General features: G+C 36.7%; 1 protein-coding gene across 1 annotated transcript in view; it reads left to right on the top strand.

The window, feature by feature from the left end:
* sdk (sidekick cell adhesion molecule) overlaps window positions 1–19,399 on the top strand; it is a 341,294-nt gene that overhangs the window by 271,508 nt on the left and 50,387 nt on the right. Inside the window, exons 27-29 of the mRNA XM_090386436.1 lie at window positions 792–907; window positions 3,568–3,751; window positions 18,378–18,515. Coding sequence (XP_090242562.1) covers window positions 792–907; window positions 3,568–3,751; window positions 18,378–18,515 — 438 coding nt within the window. The remainder of the gene's footprint in view (window positions 1–791; window positions 908–3,567; window positions 3,752–18,377; window positions 18,516–19,399) is intronic.

Below are 19,399 nucleotides of genomic sequence, written 5' to 3'. Positions count from 1 at the left end.
TTCTTTTTCTCTCTGAATCTGCAGTGTCTTCACCAGGACGCTTCCTTTTCACACCTTTTAAGTATTTTACTCATTTTTAGGGAATAAAGCACAATTACAAAACGAGGAGGCACGCTTGATACACATAAACAAAGCTGCATGCGTGTAGCAACTGAATAAACAACACCGTAAAGGCAGAGATACACTATTAACACCTCACATTTTACTAAAGCACATTTCTAGGGGTTACTACCATAAAACAATAAAAACAATTTCCAGTTGCGTTTCTGCTAGTGGAATCTGTTATAAACTGGTAGTAAACTCGATCTAATTGCATTTGTGATTATACTGATAGCTGGAATTGTGTTGGTTTTTACGTTATTATGGTGAAATGTGTTTTCCCTTCACTGATATAAAAAACATAAATACATTTTCAGAATCTTCTCTTCATTCTTATTGTGTTGCGTTCGGTTGGGATGATTCCGCATTGGACTGCCATTTCTTGTAAACACAAAGGCAAATCGTGCATAAGCGAATTCGGTTCGTGTTATATAAGATGTCATTCCCCTATTTATAAATCGTGTATGATCGAATTCGTGTAGTGCAAACACGTGTTATACGAGGACTGACTGTATAGATAATTTGAAAAAGCTAATAATTTTTCACTGGTATCTGAGGTGAATGAATTTTTTTCAGAAAAATTAATATTAATATCCTTATTTTGTAGTTATATTGTATTAGTATAACATAACTGACAGAATGCTTTTTTCTCGATCTGATTTATTTATTGATTCATTGATTAATTTTTCTAGTGCCAACTGGAGAGCCACAGGATGTTTTAATGGAAGCCTTGAGTTCTACAGAAATTAAAATATCATGGAAACCTCCACTGGCAACCAAACAGAATGGTGACCTCCTTGGCTACAAGGTTAGTTGAGAATATTGCAGTAATATATATTTCTTGGGTATTTTAAAGGTATATCTTATTCAGGTATAAGGGGAAAAAATTGTTCTCACCTTCAGGTACATTTCAAACAATCAAACAAATTAGGCGAAACAATTTTAAATCTGTTCTACAAGTTTACTACCAAAATCTAGCATTATGCCTGTAGACAGAGATTTTCTTTGTTTTTCCATCCACTGAGCTATTAGCATAACAAAGGCATTGTGGATGCTGTTACCATCCGTTTTTCTTTGCTGTCTTTGGCTCCCTTTTTATGCATTACTTTACCACACTTTATTTTCCTTTTCCAATACCATTTCTCTTTCATCACATCAAAATCCCCCCTCCCGTCGATGCATGCTGTTTTATTTTATTGTAATCATTTATATTTACTTTTCATTTGTAGCTTTGTTCCATCTAATTCAGCCTTTAATTTCTTATAATTTAATTTCACTTAGGTTTTTTGCCTTCTTTCCCTGTCACCCACCTCTAATGCTTGTTTCTTTCTATCCTTTCCCTACTAGTTTAACACAGTGTTCTTTTTACATTTCCATCTGTCAGTTCTTTCTTTCACTTAATTATTTTGCTTATATACTTTTGTATCCTTTGTTGCTGCCTCATGCACTTAGTACATTTGCCATATAGTTTTATATCCTCATTGTTTCCATATTGTGTTGTATTACTTTGAACTTAAAAAATCTAAACTTCATAAACAAAACATAATATATATATATATTTTTTTTTCTTATCATATATAGTATATAAAATTAAATTTAAAACATTCTTTGAATTAGATCTCAGTTTGATTTACTAAAACTTTTAATTTTCCTAAAAATTTAAAAAATTTCATAATAACTCTTAGTTACTGCTTTTATATTCACCTGAAGAAGTGCAAGAAAATATCATGAAACTTTTAACTCCATTATATACATATTTCCAATTTGGAAATAAACATAATTATGCCACTGTAAGTTTGAGTGCTTTATTATCTTCAAATAACGCAGTTCAACTATCATCTTCCATGCATTAAAGGAATACCTTACTAATCATCTTTTTAGGTACTTGTTTGAAATTTTGACATTAATATTTTATATTATTTGTGTTAAGAATATAAATTTTCTTTATTTATATTTGTGTGACTATTTTAATTGTAATATTTTTATTTAAAAATAAACAAATTAATTAGGCCTTGTAAGGTACTTAATTTTTAAATACCCAAAATGAAAATACTTTACCTGTGCAAAGTTTAGAATCTAAATGAAGATAATAATAATACAGCACATCCAGTAAAGACAATAACCAGATTTTTAATAACTAAGTAAGTTAAGACTAATTCATAGATTTCAGGGCAAACGAACCCCTTCTTCAGCAAGTGAATAAACACATACAGAATACTAACAAAATACAGACATTAGAGATAGAATAAAAATAAATACTAAATGAATTGTGCGTGTTCAGATGCGCACATGGCCGCAAGATTGTGCAAACATTCATTCACTAGTTCGGTGTTCATTGTTGGTGCACATACATGTGGGATTGCTGCCAGTATTTGTCGAGTTTCAGAACTGTTGATTCAAAGATGGGGTGTAGCCTTGTACCCTTGCAGCAATTTAAAGCTTTTGGACAGCTCGATATATTTAATGATTCTAGCCAAAAGCGGTGATGGTAGTGCCGAGATTGGTCAATCACCTCACAGTCGTGTCTGAGGTTAAGGTCATGATGGGTTGACCAGAAATGTTCCGTGATTGCAGAGTGAACAGTGTCACCTAGGCAAATCGATCTGTCATGCTCTGCGAGGCGATCCTGAAGGCGTTTTGAGCTCTCCCCTATATAGCAACTGTCACAATAATGGCAAGTTACATGGTATACTATTCCATGATGTGGGGAGGGGGGGGCAATGGGAGTTTTTACATTTGAGACCAGAAAACGTAAGCTTCTACCAGGGGATTGTATGCATTTCATGTGGTACTCGTGTAGGATCTTCTGGTCCGACGTGCCCAGATAGTAAGCAATGTAGGCAGTATGCATACTGTCCTGTGGTGACGGCGGCCTCGGATGAGTCACAAGTTCTTGTGCTTGTAGCAAGCATCTGCCTAATACATGTGTTGGGTACTCACAATTGACTAGGTCAGCTTTTACTCTGGAAATCTCGGTGCACCTAGCTTCCTCTGAGCTGGAATGGCTCCAGGCTCGAGAGAATAGAATGCATACAGGCTGTTTAGATGGCAAGGCTGATCTGTAATTAGTAAACTGCCTACACCACATTGGCTTATGATGTACTTAAATCATAAGCTTTGTGGATAACTTCTCTTCTGCTTCTTCAGTGATTGTAATCATGCCAATACACTTTCACAAAAATCCCAAAATATCAAACTAACATTTTTTGTGAAATATAACAGCAGGATTACAACCACTAATGAAGATGAAAAAGAAAATGAGGAGAAACCATCAGCAAAATGTATGACTTTTAGACTCTATTAGTCATAATGGATTCTAAACTTTACATAGGTGGAATGCTTTCATTTCAAATATTTAAATAAAGATAACCTGTGCAACGTGCCATTCAAACATTTATTACTTTATTTTTCTTAATACGTACATGTATATTGTAAAGACTGAACAAGCTGTTATGGATTTTCATATAGATCTTTTATCAGCCATCCAAAAGGCAGTCACCAGAAGAAATGGAGGCAGTTCCAGCAACTACTGTCTCTTTTGTACTCATGGATTTAAAAAAATATACTGAATATAATATCCAGATCCTTGCTTTTAATCCTGCTGGAGATGGACCACGGTCAAGCCTTCAAAAAGTGTCCACTTTAGAAGATGGTATGTTTTTTTTTTTTTTTTTAAATAAAATTTTAACCAGTATTAATATTAATTTCAGACTTACTTTGTTATTATTAATTTAATTAATATTAATAGTTTAAATTACGAGGTGTGGCAATTAAGTTCCCAGACTTGTTTGTTGTCATGTTCAGTGAATTTGAAAATGAACAGAAGTATATGTTGTAGTTCAAACTTCCTCCAGCAGGTGGTGATGCAGAGATTTTAGGTTGACAGGTTGCAAGTGTTAGCATTAGTGTTATCGTTAGTAAGTGTTACCATACCATGTCATGATTTAGCAGTGAAGCAACAAATGAATATAAGATTTTGCTTTAAATTGAGAAAATCTGCAATATAAATGTATGAAATATTAAAGAATATTTATGGTAATGAAACATGCCATTGTATTTGAATGGTATAAGTGGTTCAAAGAAGGATGTCAGGATGTTCACGATGACCCAAGAAGCAGGCATCCATCAACCTCTCGAAATGAGTTTCAAAAATTCAATAAATTGTGGAAAGACATTGTTTGACCCCCAGAATGATAGCTGCTAAATTAGATGTGAATAAGGAGACACTTTGTCAAATTCTGCATGAGGATTTAGGGAAAGGAAGGTCTTTGCAGAATTTGGGCTGCAGAGCCTCACGGATGAACAGAAAAAACAAATGTCTTCATGTGAAGACTTCATTCAGACTTGTCAAGACAATCCTAATTTCTTCAGCTACTGCATTTTCATTTCCGATGAGTGTTGGTGTTTTGGTACAATCCAGAAATGAAGCATCAGAGCTTGCATTCAACTTCAAAATCAAGGCCAATCACCAAGCCCCAAATAGTTTCATTTACAAAAGTATGGGATCAAGACGATGCTGATCACGTTTTTTGACAAGCACAGCATAATTCATAAGGAATATGTACCTGAAGGGAAGAGAATTGATGCTGCGGTTTATGTACAGTTGCTTCAAAGACTATTGAATCATATTTCCCAGGGCGAGGCTACAATTTTAAAAGAAAGACACCTGGTTCTTATTGCATAACAATGCACATGTTGTGAAGACATTTTTGGCAAAACATGGCATTATACAGATCAACCATCACGCTACTCTCCCAATGTAGAAACAGCAGACCTCTTTCTCAAGATGAAAACTCAAAGGAAAGGGATTTCAGGATGTTAAGGACATAAGGCAAAACATAACTGCCAAACTGAACATTATCTCTTTGGACTCCTTTGCTGACTCTTTTCAGAAACTTTTTTAGAATAGTGTAATAAATGCTTTAATTAGGTGCTGATTACTTTGAATAAAAATAAAACCATTTTTGAGCTCCTTTGCTGCTTTGTGTTCTGTTTATTGCACCAGTTTGAAAACTTTATTGCCACATCTCTTATAAATTTATGAAATAAATTAAAGTTTTGGGGTAATTTTTTTTTTCCTTCCTCCAGTTAAGTTCTGTTAGTTTGACTGTTCATAGTTTATTTAGGCAGCTGTAATGGAAAACAAAAACGTTTACCAAGCAATAAACATTTTTGTGTATATCTGAGGTGATTGTTTTGCAAATGATGACAACTTGAGGGATGCTGTTACAACATGGCTGTCACAAATTGAAATTTTTTTATCAAAGAAATGTGACAGATTTAAAATTTTGTTGATAAGGGCAAATAAGATAAATGTATACTGCCCAGCCTCTATGGTTTTAATTTACCTGCCAAATTTGTGAAAGCTTCTGCCTTTTACAATTTTCTGTTAGGCATTACATTTTTTTAATGAATTTCAGTTGATATGCCATGATATGCACCAATACAGACATACCAAACAATGACATTGCAGTTATTACAGGTTCAAAGCCACCATTGTTTTAGCCCAGTTCATCTTTCGTGTACAGCGTATGTCATGGCTGGCATAAGAATTTCAGCCATCCAACTTATTACTATTAGAAAAGAAATTATAAGGAGTAATTTAGTAAGAGTAATAGTATTCACCATATAGTGCAAGGAAGCAACAGACTTTTGCTGCATAGACGAAAAAAACCCAACCAAGTAGATAAGAAAACACAAATTATATGCTTTCTTCCTCACACAGGTAAGTATCCAGTAGACCCATTCCAGCTATCAACAACTCGCTGGCTAAAAGAAAACTTCCTACAATCTAATCTAAACCTCAACCACCTGTAATTTGAATTTATGACCCCCTAATTCTGAATTGTTTAGAACAGTGAGAATTCTGCCTTCATTCATTTTACTAATCCCTTTCAGAGCCTTAGAAACTTCAATCAGGTCACCTCTGAGGTGCCTGGTTGCCAAGCTCTGTAGCCAGCATAATCGGAGTCTTTCCTTGTATGCCATCCTTCTGCTTATCTCACTGTTCAAGTTGCCTGTCTTTGGACCTTTTAAAGAAGCTGATGTCCTTTTTCAGATGAGGTCTCCATACTTGAACATAGTATTCCAAATGTGGTCTTACTCAATGATTACTTGACCTTGTAAGATCAAGGTCAAGTAATCATTGATGATTGAGTCCTGCATAATGACTGGACAAGTGTGTCTGGTTGCTGTGGTCTAATAGTAATACTTTTGAAATGGTATTACTTAATGTAATGGATTGCTATTCATGTTTTTGGATTTTCTGATTAAGATCCCCAGGAGTGTTGATCGTACTCACTTGGCTAATAGTATATATATTGTATATAGGAACTTTATCTGGATCAAAATGTGCAATAGTCTGTTTATTTATATATATTTATCTTCTCTTCCCTTCGTTCTTAGTTATTTCCAAGGGGTGCCTCCTTCTTTCATCTCCAGTCTGTCTATCCCCTTTCCTTTCCCTCCCAATCCCTGCTTCTCTAAGTTCCCTTTTCTTTTTCTTTGATAATATTTATATATATATTTGTAAAATAATAAGAGGAGTTTACCTCAGTATAGTACGTAGAACACTTCTATATGATACTCTCCAGAAATTAAAACGAAAAAAATCGAAAAACTTACATTATAGTAACAAATAATTAAAAACCAATTTAACACAATTAAATCAATTTAACACAATTAAAAATCAATTTAATGCAATTAAAAATATTTAAAAAAATCTAACGAAAATATTCAAAACGATTTTCCTTCCTGAAGCTGACAACGCTTTTCGACCGCATGTCGTAATCACAGGAATGAAAATACAGGACCATATGTCGTGATCACAGGAATTTTCATTCTGTGATCATCATCATCAGCCATTTTCAATCCACTGCAGGATGAAGGCCTCTCCAGCAACTTTCCAGTTCCTTCTGTTTTGAGCACTGGCCATCCATTTACTACCCAAAAACTCATGAATTTCATCTATCCATCTCCGACTTTGTCTTCCAGGTTTTCTTCTAGCTCCTCTTGGATACCATTCTGTTATTTTCTTAGTCCATCTGTCATCATGTCTTCGAGCTATGTGTCCTGCCCAAGACCATTCTGTGATACAAATACTAATAAATACTATTGCATGTTGGCAACTAATATATGTATATATATTTTTAATTTTATTTAAAACTTTATAGGTATGATAGTAAGCAGAATGATCCAATGGTTTTTTAAATGTGGAAAATGGAAGTTACTGTTAAAAATTTTCTTAATTTAAATGGTTGGTGTATGAGTTTATTATTGTGACATGAGTTTTCCCAATCTCAGAGGCCTGTTTCAAGAAATGGAAGTTACTAATTTTGTGTTTGTGTTTTATGTGTATAATGTTCCTTTTTAATTAGCAGCAAAATTATTATTTTTTTTATTATTATTACTATTATTTTTGCTTTTCTTCGAAAATAAAAAAGAAAATTACATTCAATAAGTATTGCAATCCATCAGCAAGATGAAATATCGGTATACTCCAAGCAGAATTCAAAAAAAAAAAAAAAAAAAAAAAAATTTTTTTTAGAAAATTGAAAAGAAAGTTGTCACCAGTCAGGTTTTACACCACTGCTTTTGTTACAATTGGAGGCACTATTACCACAGGGTTAAATATACTTTGAACATGAAAGGAATATTCATGAAATTTCTAAATACCCTCTGTATAAGAATAATATTTAAGCAATATCAGTTATATGTTTTAAATATTGTACAAGCTCATTATTAAATAACCAAATGCACATTTTTGTAACTGTTAAATTTAACAATAAGTAGTCCTCCTCTAAAGCAGTACAACTATATACTTTCAAATCATTAGCATAAGTTAAAAGTTCAAGGCAGAATTGTATAGTTAATTTTTTGGGAGTAGAACATCTCAGCTACATTGGGAGGCAGTTTTTCCAGTGATCAACAACTAACTGCACAAAGATGAGCATCATGAGATTTAATTTTGTTTCCCAAAATTTTTATACAGGAACTCCCTGACTTACGTAAGTTTTTGCCGGCCAGTGCAAACTTAAAAAATCGTGAAAACGTATTTTGCATCAAAAAAACGTATTATCATTAAAACATCGTAATGTGAATCCAATAACACTTTTTTTTTTTTTTTTTTTGTAATTCGTTCCAAGTCCTTGGAAGTTGAAAATTTTGCTATTACTAAAAGGTCATATTTATAATGGAAATTGCACTACACTTTCATCGTTATCATATGTTCCGTTATAAGAATCAATTTTGAACGCCTTTGTGATATTTTTCTAAAGCATGTTTCTGGTTTTTTGGGCTTTTCTGTTAGTGCATCTAATTATAAACGGGTAGTAAACTCGATCTTATTGCATTTCAGATAATAACGATAACTGCAGTTGTGTGAGTTTTTACAATATTATGGTGAAATGTATTCCCCTCACTGAATCTTCAATCATATAAAAAAACAAATTTCAGAAACTTCTCTTCATTCCTATTTCAGCGAAGTCCGGACGGTCTGTGACAACCAAATCCTCTGCTTGCACCTTCACGATGGTGGGACTGTTAGTAATCCTGGGTATAACCTCCACGCACAAGTACATGGTGGGTGACCACCCAGGTGTGAACCAACGTAAGCAGGGGTCGAGGTGTGGTGCCCACACCACATGGAGGAACGCCGCCCCTCTATGTTACTAGGCAGTACTAGGTGGTGGATGACTCTCATCAACCGGTGAAATACCACCACTTTGCTTATTGGAGGCTTGAAGTGGTGGAACCCATGTTTAGTCTCTAGAGCTAATTTCCGGTCAACCCTTCCCTATCTCTTCCATCATGCAGTATGATTGACTTTTGAGGTTATGATGAACGTTGTGGCGAGATCCAATATTCCTTACATTTCGAGGGTACAGCTCTAAAACGGTTTTCGCAGGCCGGCCGCTAGTTAGTATAATGGACCGAACCTATTGGTAACTCTCTAGGAGGCTTCCGGATCAGCTAGTGTATAATCTTGCTACCTCTATTCTGCCAGATAGTGACTGGAGGGAGTCCGAGTAGTGTGTATGCGGGGAGTATTGTCGAGGCCATGTTATGTCAAGGATCTGGGTATATTCTTACCACATGTACGCCATATCCAAAAATTTCATTACTTCATACAACATGTCCCACCCACTTTTTCTTACTATTGAATACACCATGAATTGTCAAACTAATAGAGCAAGCTTATCTGCGAAAAGATCTAAACCTCCCAAGGACTTCCTAATTCATTTCACAAATATACGTGGTCTCAATTCTAATCTCAACGATGTCCATTTCCACTTGCAGTCTGCCAAACCCCATGTACTTCTTCTGACAGAATCTCAGTTATCGGTTGATTCAACTACTGCTCATCTCAGATGCCCAAATTATTCGTTGTATGATTCCTTTCGCCTCAAAGGTGATACTTGTGCATATATCCATTCTGATATTCCCTGTCAGAGACTTGGCAATTTGGAATCTCCTCTCTTTGATCTTCTCTGGCTTAAAATCTCTCTAACTCACAATGTCAAATTCATCTGTTGTCTCTACCGTTCTCCCAACTCCACTAATCACTTGGAGCTCTTTGACTTCCTCTCTTTGCAACTTGACTTTCTCCAGTCCAACTTTCCTAACAGTGAGGTAATTTTCCTTGGTGATTTTAATGTTCACAACTCCAGCCGGCTTTCGTTTTCTAGTCACACCGACCCAGCAGGTCGAGATGCTGAGGCTTTTGCAATTACTAATGACCTAGCACAGATTGTTCATTTACCTACAAGAATACTGGACAATCCTCGTCATACAGCCAATATGCTTGACCTTTTTCTCACAAACAACCCTTCTCCAATGGAACCTGTATCTCATGGCTATTCCCAACCTCGTGTTGTTTGGCATTACAAGAATGCAAAATGGGATGACCTGCGAGACTTCTTTTCTTCTTTTCCTTGGTCGGATTACTGTTTCAAAAGTTCTGATGTCAACGTTTGCTCAGATCGTATTAGTGAAATTATTCTTGCAGGAATGAAATCCTTTATCCCACACTCCACTTTAAAATCTCGTCCTTTATCTAAACCTTGGTTTTCCAATAAATGTGCTAAGGCTGTCCAAGAGAAGAATGTTGCATATCGTAATTGGCTTGTTTCTAATTCTTCAGTTTCATTTTCTGCCTACACCAAAGCTCGCAACAATTGTAAAGCAGTTATTAATCAGTCCAAACTAGAGTTTGATAAAGCTAAGAGTAGAAAACTTGCTTCTTGCCCTAATGGTAGCCCAGCATTCTGATCTCTTGCCAAAGCTTCCAGTAAACCCTTCCCTATCTCTTCCATCATGCAGTATGATTGACTTTTGAGGTCAACTTTTGCCTATCTCTGCTTCTACCTCTGTCTAAACCAGATGGTTCTGTTGTCACTTCAGCCAAGGATAAAGCTGACCTGCTTGCATCCCATTTTTCTTCCAGCTCGTGTATTAATGATCTTGGCAAAACACCTCCCATCATTCCCAACGCGCTCCATTCAATGCCTCCTGTGGTCTTCCGTCAAAAGGATATCAGAAGGATTTTGATGAATCTTGATGCTAAGAAAGCTCCAGGTCCTGATGGTATTTCTCCACTTGTTCTCAAAACCTGTGCTCCTGAACTTACTCCTATTCTTTGCCGCCTTTTTTCACTTTCTTATTCCAAAGGTGTTTTTCCTTCTGCTTGGAAATTTGCTCATATCCAGCCAGTTCCTAAAAAGGGTGACAAATCCGTCCCATCCAATTATCGTCCCATTGCAATTACTTCTACTCTTTCTAAAGTAATGGAGAAATCAATTAACCGCCAACTCTTAAACTACCTAGAAACCTTCCGTCTGATCAATGATCACCAGTATGAATTCCATCAGTGTCGATCCACTGGTGATATTCTGGCTTATGTTACCCATTTATGGACTAATTAGCATTAGTAGAGGCATATGATGCAAGAAAGCAAGCTTATTCAGCATCAGCCAAAAAAAAAAAAAAAAAAAACCCTCTCCCATTTCACCCCTCCGTTCGTTCGAAATACCTGTCCAGTTGAGCTTTAAATTTGTTTAGGCTATCAACTTCAACAACAAGTGATGGAAGTTGGTTCCACCAACCAACCACCCGCTGGCCAAAGGCAAATTTCCGCACATCTATCCGACATCCGTCCTTCCTCAATTTGAATTTATGCCCTCTGAGGTGATTATTCTGAGCAAGATGAAGAATCCCATTGGCATTGAGCATGCTCAAACCATTCAAAGCCTTATACACCTCTATCAGATCACCTCGCCGGTGCCTAGTCTCCAGACTCTGTAATTTGCAAAACTTAAGCCTTTCTTCGTAAGAGCAACCCTTTGTTCCATTTACTAATCTTGTTGCCCTTCTCTGTACCCGTTCCAGCAGCTCTACATCCTTCTTGAAATGAGGCCTCCAGACCTGTATACAGTACTCAAGATGTGGCCTAACCATTGCCTTATACAAGGGAATAATCACCTCCTTATCCCTGCTAGAAAAATTCCTGTATATCATTGACAAGACACCATGAGCTACTCTTGCAGCTCGTCTGCACTGCTCAGAGAACTTCATATCTGCCTGCACAATTACCCCCAGGTCCTTTTCATTCTCCACCACTGTCAGTGTAGTACCGCAGAGTTGATACATTGCTCTGGGGTTACTGTTACCCATATGTAGTACTTTACATTTGTCAATGTTAAACTTCATTTGCCACCTCTCAGCCCATCTGTTCAACCTTTCCAGATCCTGTTGCAGCAGCATAGCGTCAGTAGTGTCCTTAACGACCCTGCCAACCTTTGTATCATCTGCAAACTTAGACATTAAACTTGATATCCCATCATCAATATCATTCATAAACACCGAAAACAACAATGGACCCAACACTGAACCTTGAGGAACTCCACTAATAACATTAGTCCACGTTGAGCAGTGTCCATTAATTACCACTCTCTGTCTTCTGCCACTCAACCATCCCCTTATTCATAGCAGCAATTTGCCTCCAATGCCACACTGCTCCAATTTGTGCAGCAGTCTTCCATGTGCAACAGTATCAAAAGCCTTTCTAAGATCCAAATATATAATATCAAAGTTATTCCCTGCATCCAGTTCTTTTGTGACTACATCATAGTATCCAATCAAATTGGTCAGGCAAGACCTGCCCTTAACAAAACCATGCTGCGTCTGAGCTATAACTGAATTCTTGTCTAGATGATCCTGCAGTGCTTCTTTAACCAGTGCCTCCATTAATTTCCCTGGAACAGAAGTTAAACTAACAGGTCTATAATTACTTGTGTCAGCCTTTGATCCTCCTTTGTGAATTGGGGTTACATTTGCACATCTCCAGTCTATGGGTCCAGTCTAATTCAATGGAAAGGTTCGGTGAAACACAAGTAGTTGCTCTTGACATCTCAAAGGCTTTTGATCGTGTTTGGCATAAAGGTCTTCTAAACAAGCTTCCATCTTATGGTTTGCCAACTGTTTTTAGTAATTGGTTATCCAGTTTTCTCTCTGATTGCTCACTGAGGGTGATGGTAGATGGCTCTCTGTCTTCTAACTTGTCCACTAATGCCGGTGTCCCCCAAGGTTTAGTTCTTTTCCCCACTATTTTCTTCTTGTATATCAATGACCTTCTTCCATTGACTGGAAATCCTATCCATAGTTTTGCCGATGATAGCACATTGCATTCAACTTCCTATTTTGAGAAACCTTGTCCTGCTCAATCAGCTTCAAGTTCTCGAAAATCTGCTGCCAATTCCTTAAATGACGATCTTCAGGTAATTCTCCAGTGGGGCAAAGACAACTTAGTTGATTTCAACCCTTCTAAAACTCAGTCTTGTCTTATATCTCGCAAAAAGGATTCTTCTGCTCCTATGCTTATCTTTAGTGACACTCCGATTTCTAGGCAAAATGATATATCTCTTTTGGGGATTACCCTGACTTCTAATCTCTCTTGGCACAAGCACATTACAAATATTGCTTCCTCTGCATCTAAAAAAACTTGGTTTTCTCTTTCGCTTTCGGCATTACTTTTCTTCCAAACAGCTGCTCACTCTGTATAAATCGCAAATCCGCCCTGCCATGGAATATTGTTCCCACATCTGGGGTGGTGCCCCCAAAACCTCTCTCAGGCTTCTTGATTCCATTCAGAAGAGGGCAGTTAGGTTAGTTAATGATTCATCTCTAACAGAGTCTCTCCACTCGCTTTCTCATAGACGCACTGTTTCTGCTGCATGCCTCTTCTACAGATACTTCCATGGGCGCTGTTCTTCTGAATTGGCTTCTATAATTCCCGCTCTCTCTTTCAAAACAGTCCGAACACGTGCCGCCACCAGCCAACATCCATTTACTGTCCAACTTCAAACCCACAGAACCAACTTTTCATCTTCCTCATTTATTCATTCAACTGCCGTTTTCTGGAACAACCTTCCTTCATACGTATTTCCTGAAAATTACAATATGCAGAAGTTCAAGTCCAATGTCAATAAATATCTTCTTTCGTCTTCTCAACCTCCAACCCAAGCACGGTACTAAGTACTATATAGGTTCTAATACCTCTCGTGTTTGGGGTTCACATTAAAAAAAAATATAGGTTCAAGCATCATGCTTGTTTCGAAAACATAAAAGTATGTAATGAAGTTGCCAGTGCCGATTCTGCAGCTGCAGGGAAATTTTGTGATGTGTTGGAAAAAATTATTGATGAAGGCAGTAAATTCAACACAGTAAATTTTTAACTTTGATGAGACTGCTCTGTATTGAAAAAAAAATGCCAGATCAAACATACATTGCCAAAGAGGAAAATACAATGCCAGGTTTCAAGGCGTCAAAAGATAGGGCCATGCTCTTGCTTGGGGCTAATGAGCAGGAGATTACAGATTAAAACCACTGCTTGTGTACCATTATGGAAATCCTCGTGCATTTAAGGGCATCAATAAAGCCACCCTACCCATGCAATTCCGATCGAACCAGAGAGCATGGATAACAATATCTCTTTGAGGGTTGGCTTAAATGCTGCTTCATTCGTGAGGCTTAAAAATATTTTAAAGACTATGCACAACACTCTCTCTCTGTACTCTCTATACTTTCAAGATTTTGCTTCTATTAGATAATGCTCCTGGACACCCTACGCATCTAGATGATTTCAATTCGAACATGAGAGTCATATTTCTGCTGCCAAACACGACTTCACTCATGCAACCTATGGATCAGATTGTTATTTATAATATAAAAGCATACTATTTACGCAAAACATTTGCTCAGGCATTGTCTGCAGTAGACGGTGAGAAAAACTTTACGTTAAGAGACTTTTGGAAATCTTACAATATTTACCACGCCATCTTAAATATTAATAATGCCTGGGCAGAAATTACTAAAAGTTGTTTAAATAGTGCATGGAAGAAAATATGCCCACAGAAGGTTAAAGGCTTCGAAGGATTTGAAAAAGATGATTCATATGAAGAGGTTACAGATAAGATTGTAAAGGTTGCAGAGCTATCTAAGTTGGAGGTTGATGCCAAAGATGTGGAGGAGTTAATAGAGGAAGAAGAGAAGGAATTATCTAATGAAGAACTTATTGACTTGCAGGCAGCAATAGTGAAAGAAGAAAATACTGATGAAACTTAAAGATGAACCAAATGAGGAGCCGAGATGCTTCATCACCAGAGATATGGCAATGGCATCTCATGAAATTGCATTGGAAATGGTTTGAGAAGATGGATCCTGACAGCAAACAATTCTTAAAAGTTAACAGAGGGGTGAATGATATGCCTGCTTGCTACAAAGAAATCTATGATGAAAAGAAAAAAGCCACCATCCATTAATATGTTCTTTCGTAAGGTTGAGCGGCCGACCCGTTCTAAATCTCCACAGCCCTCAACCTCCGCAGCGGCGTACTTATCAGCTGAAGACGTAGATTCTGGCAACAATGCTCGAGAGGTGAAACTTATTGTTATACCTGTCTCATCTCTTTTTTTGTAATTTTAAAATTTTGAAATTTTTTTAAATTGCACGCTTTTGTAATTTTTCCTGTTCATGAGATAAAAAATTGAATAAATACAATAAATAATTCTATTTACATGTTCGTCGAACATTTCTTTTTTTGATTCAACCAATTCAGTGAGCACAGTTGCGAATGCTGCACAAGCGTGGGGAAATTCCGACTTATGTAACATTCCCCGGAACGCAACCCTTGCGTAAGTCGGGGAGTTCTTGTATTTGCCCCCCCTTAATATATTTATTAAAGTTAAATTTATTAAAAGTTATCTCTCTATACATTAAAAAAAATTTCCCCTTAGTGATATTTATTCAAGCTAATAGGAGAAGAGGGTGGGGCAATTATGTCACTACAAATAATTACATAGGTCATTTCCTGATTAGATTTCGATCTGTGTGTTATAATGTTAGTATATTAGTATAATGTTAGTATTATACAGAGTGATTCTAAATTATTGTTGGGATTTCCATGGCCTATAATTTTCTAACAGGAAACAACAAAATAAAACTGCTTACGGCATATGAAGGTGTAATTCAAAAAGTTTTATTAATTATAGAATCAATACTGCAGAATGCTAAACAACTTCAACATGCGTGCCAAGTGATATTCAAGATTCAAAGCGATATTAAATTTCCCTCCAAGTTTTCTCCAGCATTTGCGGTGTAACTGTTTTGATCGCAGCAACAATTCTGAGCTTCAATTTATTGAGGGAGGTCACAGGGGTCTTGTACACAGTGTCCTTCACATATCCCCGCAGTAAGAAATCAAGAGGTGTAAGATCGGTTGAGCACAGAGGCCACAGAATCAGTCCACCACGCCCAGCCCAGCGCCTAGGAAAATGCATGTCAAGAAATTCTCGGACAATAAGAGCCCAGTGTGGTGGTACACCATCTTGTTGGAACACCACATTTGGCTAATGATTGTCCAACTGGGGTAACAGATACAGCTATAGCATATCTAGATAGGTCACCACTGTCACTGTTTTTAATGCAAAGAAAAAGGACCCCAAAATTTCCGAAGGTGACAAAGCACACCAGACATTTACCTTTGGACTATCTCTTTCGAATTCTCGAATGGCGTGAGGATTTTCTGATCCCCATATTCTGCAATTATGATGATTTACCCTCCCTGATACATAAAACATTGCTTCATCGCTATGGCACCTCCGTAGCAGGTGGGAAGGAGCAGCAGTGCATAGCACATGCTTCTTGATTAGACCGGGGTTCGAGCCCGTCACCACCAAATACGGAGGATGCGGAAAGGTCAGGGAATGACCACCGCTATATCCCCGAGCAATTAGCCTTAGTTGCTAATGCTCCTAAAAAAAAAAAAAAAACAAACCAAAAAAAAAACCAAGCTTCATCACTAAATCTCCATCTCTGAAGGTAATTTTCATCAGCTTCGACATTTGACAAAATGTCTTGGCCAAATTGGAAATGGCAAGGTTTATCGTTTGACTTAAAGCCTGCACAATCTACAGTTTGTAAACATGGAGGTGAAGGTGGTTATGAACAACCCTCCAAGCAGTCGTTTGTGGTATACCTAACTGCAAAGAAGCCCGTCTAGTTGATTTTTGTGGGCTTCGAGAAAACACTTCATGGATTCGATCAACATCTTCCTGCAAAGTGCTCGGTCTTCCCACTCCTTTTCGGTGCAGAACACTACCAGTCTCTTGAAATTGCTTTAACCGTCGGATAGCATTATCTGAAGGTGGATCTTTTCCATACTGAGTTCTGTAACAATGTGTTGTGATAATGGACTTTGTTTCGAAAAACCAAAGTACACATTGCCTTCTCTTGAACAGTCACCATTTTGAAGTAATGCCATCAATGCGGCAAGTACAGCATTGCCAAATAAAACTTTTTGAGTTACACTTTCATATGCCATAAGCAGTTTTATTTTGTTGTTTCCAGTTTGAAAATTATAGGCCACAGAAACCCCTACAATAATTTAGAATCACCCCGTAAAAATAATAACATTATGCAATACAAATATTTACCAAATACTAAACTATTTAATCATACGTCTACTATATCGGGACAATGGGTCCCTTCATCAGCTGACATTAATATACAAAAACGTTACAATGGAACACAAATGGGTTACTGGGCAGAATCAGATGCTTGCTGTTGATAATGTAGAGCACATATGTGGGATGCAGCATTGCAAGACAACTGCCTCCATAACATTCACCAACCTAGTGCATGTGCTTCACTGTCTAACACATGACAGCATCATTTGATATTCCATTGTAATGTTGTTTTGTATATTAATGTCAGCTGATGAAGGGGCTCACTTCTTCAATGATGGAGAAGCATTTATGGAACAAGCTAAAAGAGTGAAAAGGACTGATGTGTTTGGAAATCATTCAAAGTATAATGAAAACCCGTACACAAAGATGTTTAAAACCCTTTACGAAGTGTACGAATCTGGCAAAGACGAAGAAGTGAGTTTGGCATTAAGAAGAGGAAGTTGGCAAGCGAAGTGAGTAGGGGTGGTGCCCCCCTAGTTATTTATTATTAAAGTTAAATTTATTAATTATTATTAATCATATATTTACTATATTTATTAATTTATTAAAAAGTTCCTGCCAAAATTGTGTCAGCAGTGGTTGTATACATATTGAACTAATTAGATAAATATAAACATACGTAACCTAAGTGATTCAGATACTTAAAGCCTTTAGTACATTAATTAATTTAACATCAATTAATTAATTTAACACTAATTTAATAAAAAAACCCCAAAATTAATGCAAAAACTGACCCTATTTCATGAGATCATAAGACTAATGACTATCTAGATAGTCTCACTCCCAGAAATCTGTTGTATTGCACATTCATAGTGATGAGAATCACCTACCACTCAGTATTGCTTTAGTGTCACAGAAAAGAAGGGGGGTTCAGTCATTCATTCCTCTGTGTGATGTGGATACCACATCCTGATCGCCCTTCTTGCGTTGGCTATCTTGGGTAGTCACTACCACTAGCATACTAGGCTACTTGAAATGTCAATTTATACACTCCTTACCACACTAGTGGTAAAGAGTGTTTACGATCCTTTTTGGAATTAGTGTTGATATAATAGAACTTTCTAAATGCTTAAGACCATTTAAAAAAAAAAAAAAAAAACTGTTTATACTCCATGTAAGCAGAGGAGTTGACAACAGTATTTTTATTAACTGTATTAATTTAAATTATGAATGCTGGAAGTTAAAAATCTTGAAAAAATATATTGTTATATAGTTTTTGTATGTACAAACCCTTTCTTTTGCTTTGTTTTAACTTAGTGCCAGGCCCTCCAGGAAAACTGAAATTTTTTGATATCACTATGAATTCCCTCAATGTTAGTTGGCCTGAACCTGAGGAACCCAATGGGAGAATTCGATCCTATCTTGTCACATATGAAACTGCCTTATCTGATAGTGGTAAGGAGTGTTTTTAGATTAAAAGTTTGAAACTAGGAAAAATATATTTATAAATTATTATTGATTTATACTGAACATTTGAACTATGTATTTTGTTTTAATCTTTTAGCCAGTGGACTAAATCTGAATATTATAAGCACAGCAATAAAAGTTGAGCCAGCAGTATAATGGATAAAAGAGTTTAGTTTTGTGTGTGTTTTTATCACTTAGGCAGGCACTCCTCTGCTTACATACAAATGACTTATCAACTCGTAGATACGTACAAAGCACAAACTTTCTCAAAATTAATAATATATTGAAAATATATCGACAGTTTTGAACTATGCATGTGTCATCATCATCATTATCAGCCATTTTCAATCCACTGCAGGATGAAGGCCTCTCCAGCAACTTTCCAGTTCCTTCTGTTTTGAGCACTGGCCATCCATTTACTACTCAAAAACTCATGAATTTCATCTATCCATCTCCGCCTTTGTCTTCCAGGTTTTCTTCTAGCTCCTCTTGGGTACCATTCTGTTATTTTCTTAGTCCATCTGTCATCATGTCTTCGAGCTATGTGTCCTGCCCAAGACCATTTTAGTTCTTTAGTTTTGATAAGAATGTCCTTTACTTGAGTTTGCTGCCTAATCCATGTGTTTCTCTTCTTATCTAACAGTCTGATTCCCAATATAATTCGTTCCATTCTTCACTGTGTAGTTCTTAGCTTCTCTTCCATTCTTTTGGTGAGTGCCCAAGTTTCACTTCCATAAGTCATGGTGGGGAGTATACATTGATTCATTATTTTACGTTTCAGACAAACTGGGATATTGCTCTTCAGTATGTGACTATATTTCCTGAATGCTATCCATCCAAAATTTATTCTTCTCTTGACTTCCAGCCATTTA

This window comes from Mastigoproctus giganteus, chromosome 12 (assembly GCF_048544385.1).
Source record: "Mastigoproctus giganteus isolate SK-2022 chromosome 12, ASM4854438v1, whole genome shotgun sequence".
NCBI lineage: Eukaryota > Metazoa > Arthropoda > Arachnida > Uropygi > Thelyphonidae > Mastigoproctus > Mastigoproctus giganteus.
This window is presented reverse-complemented; position numbering and strand designations above follow the sequence as displayed.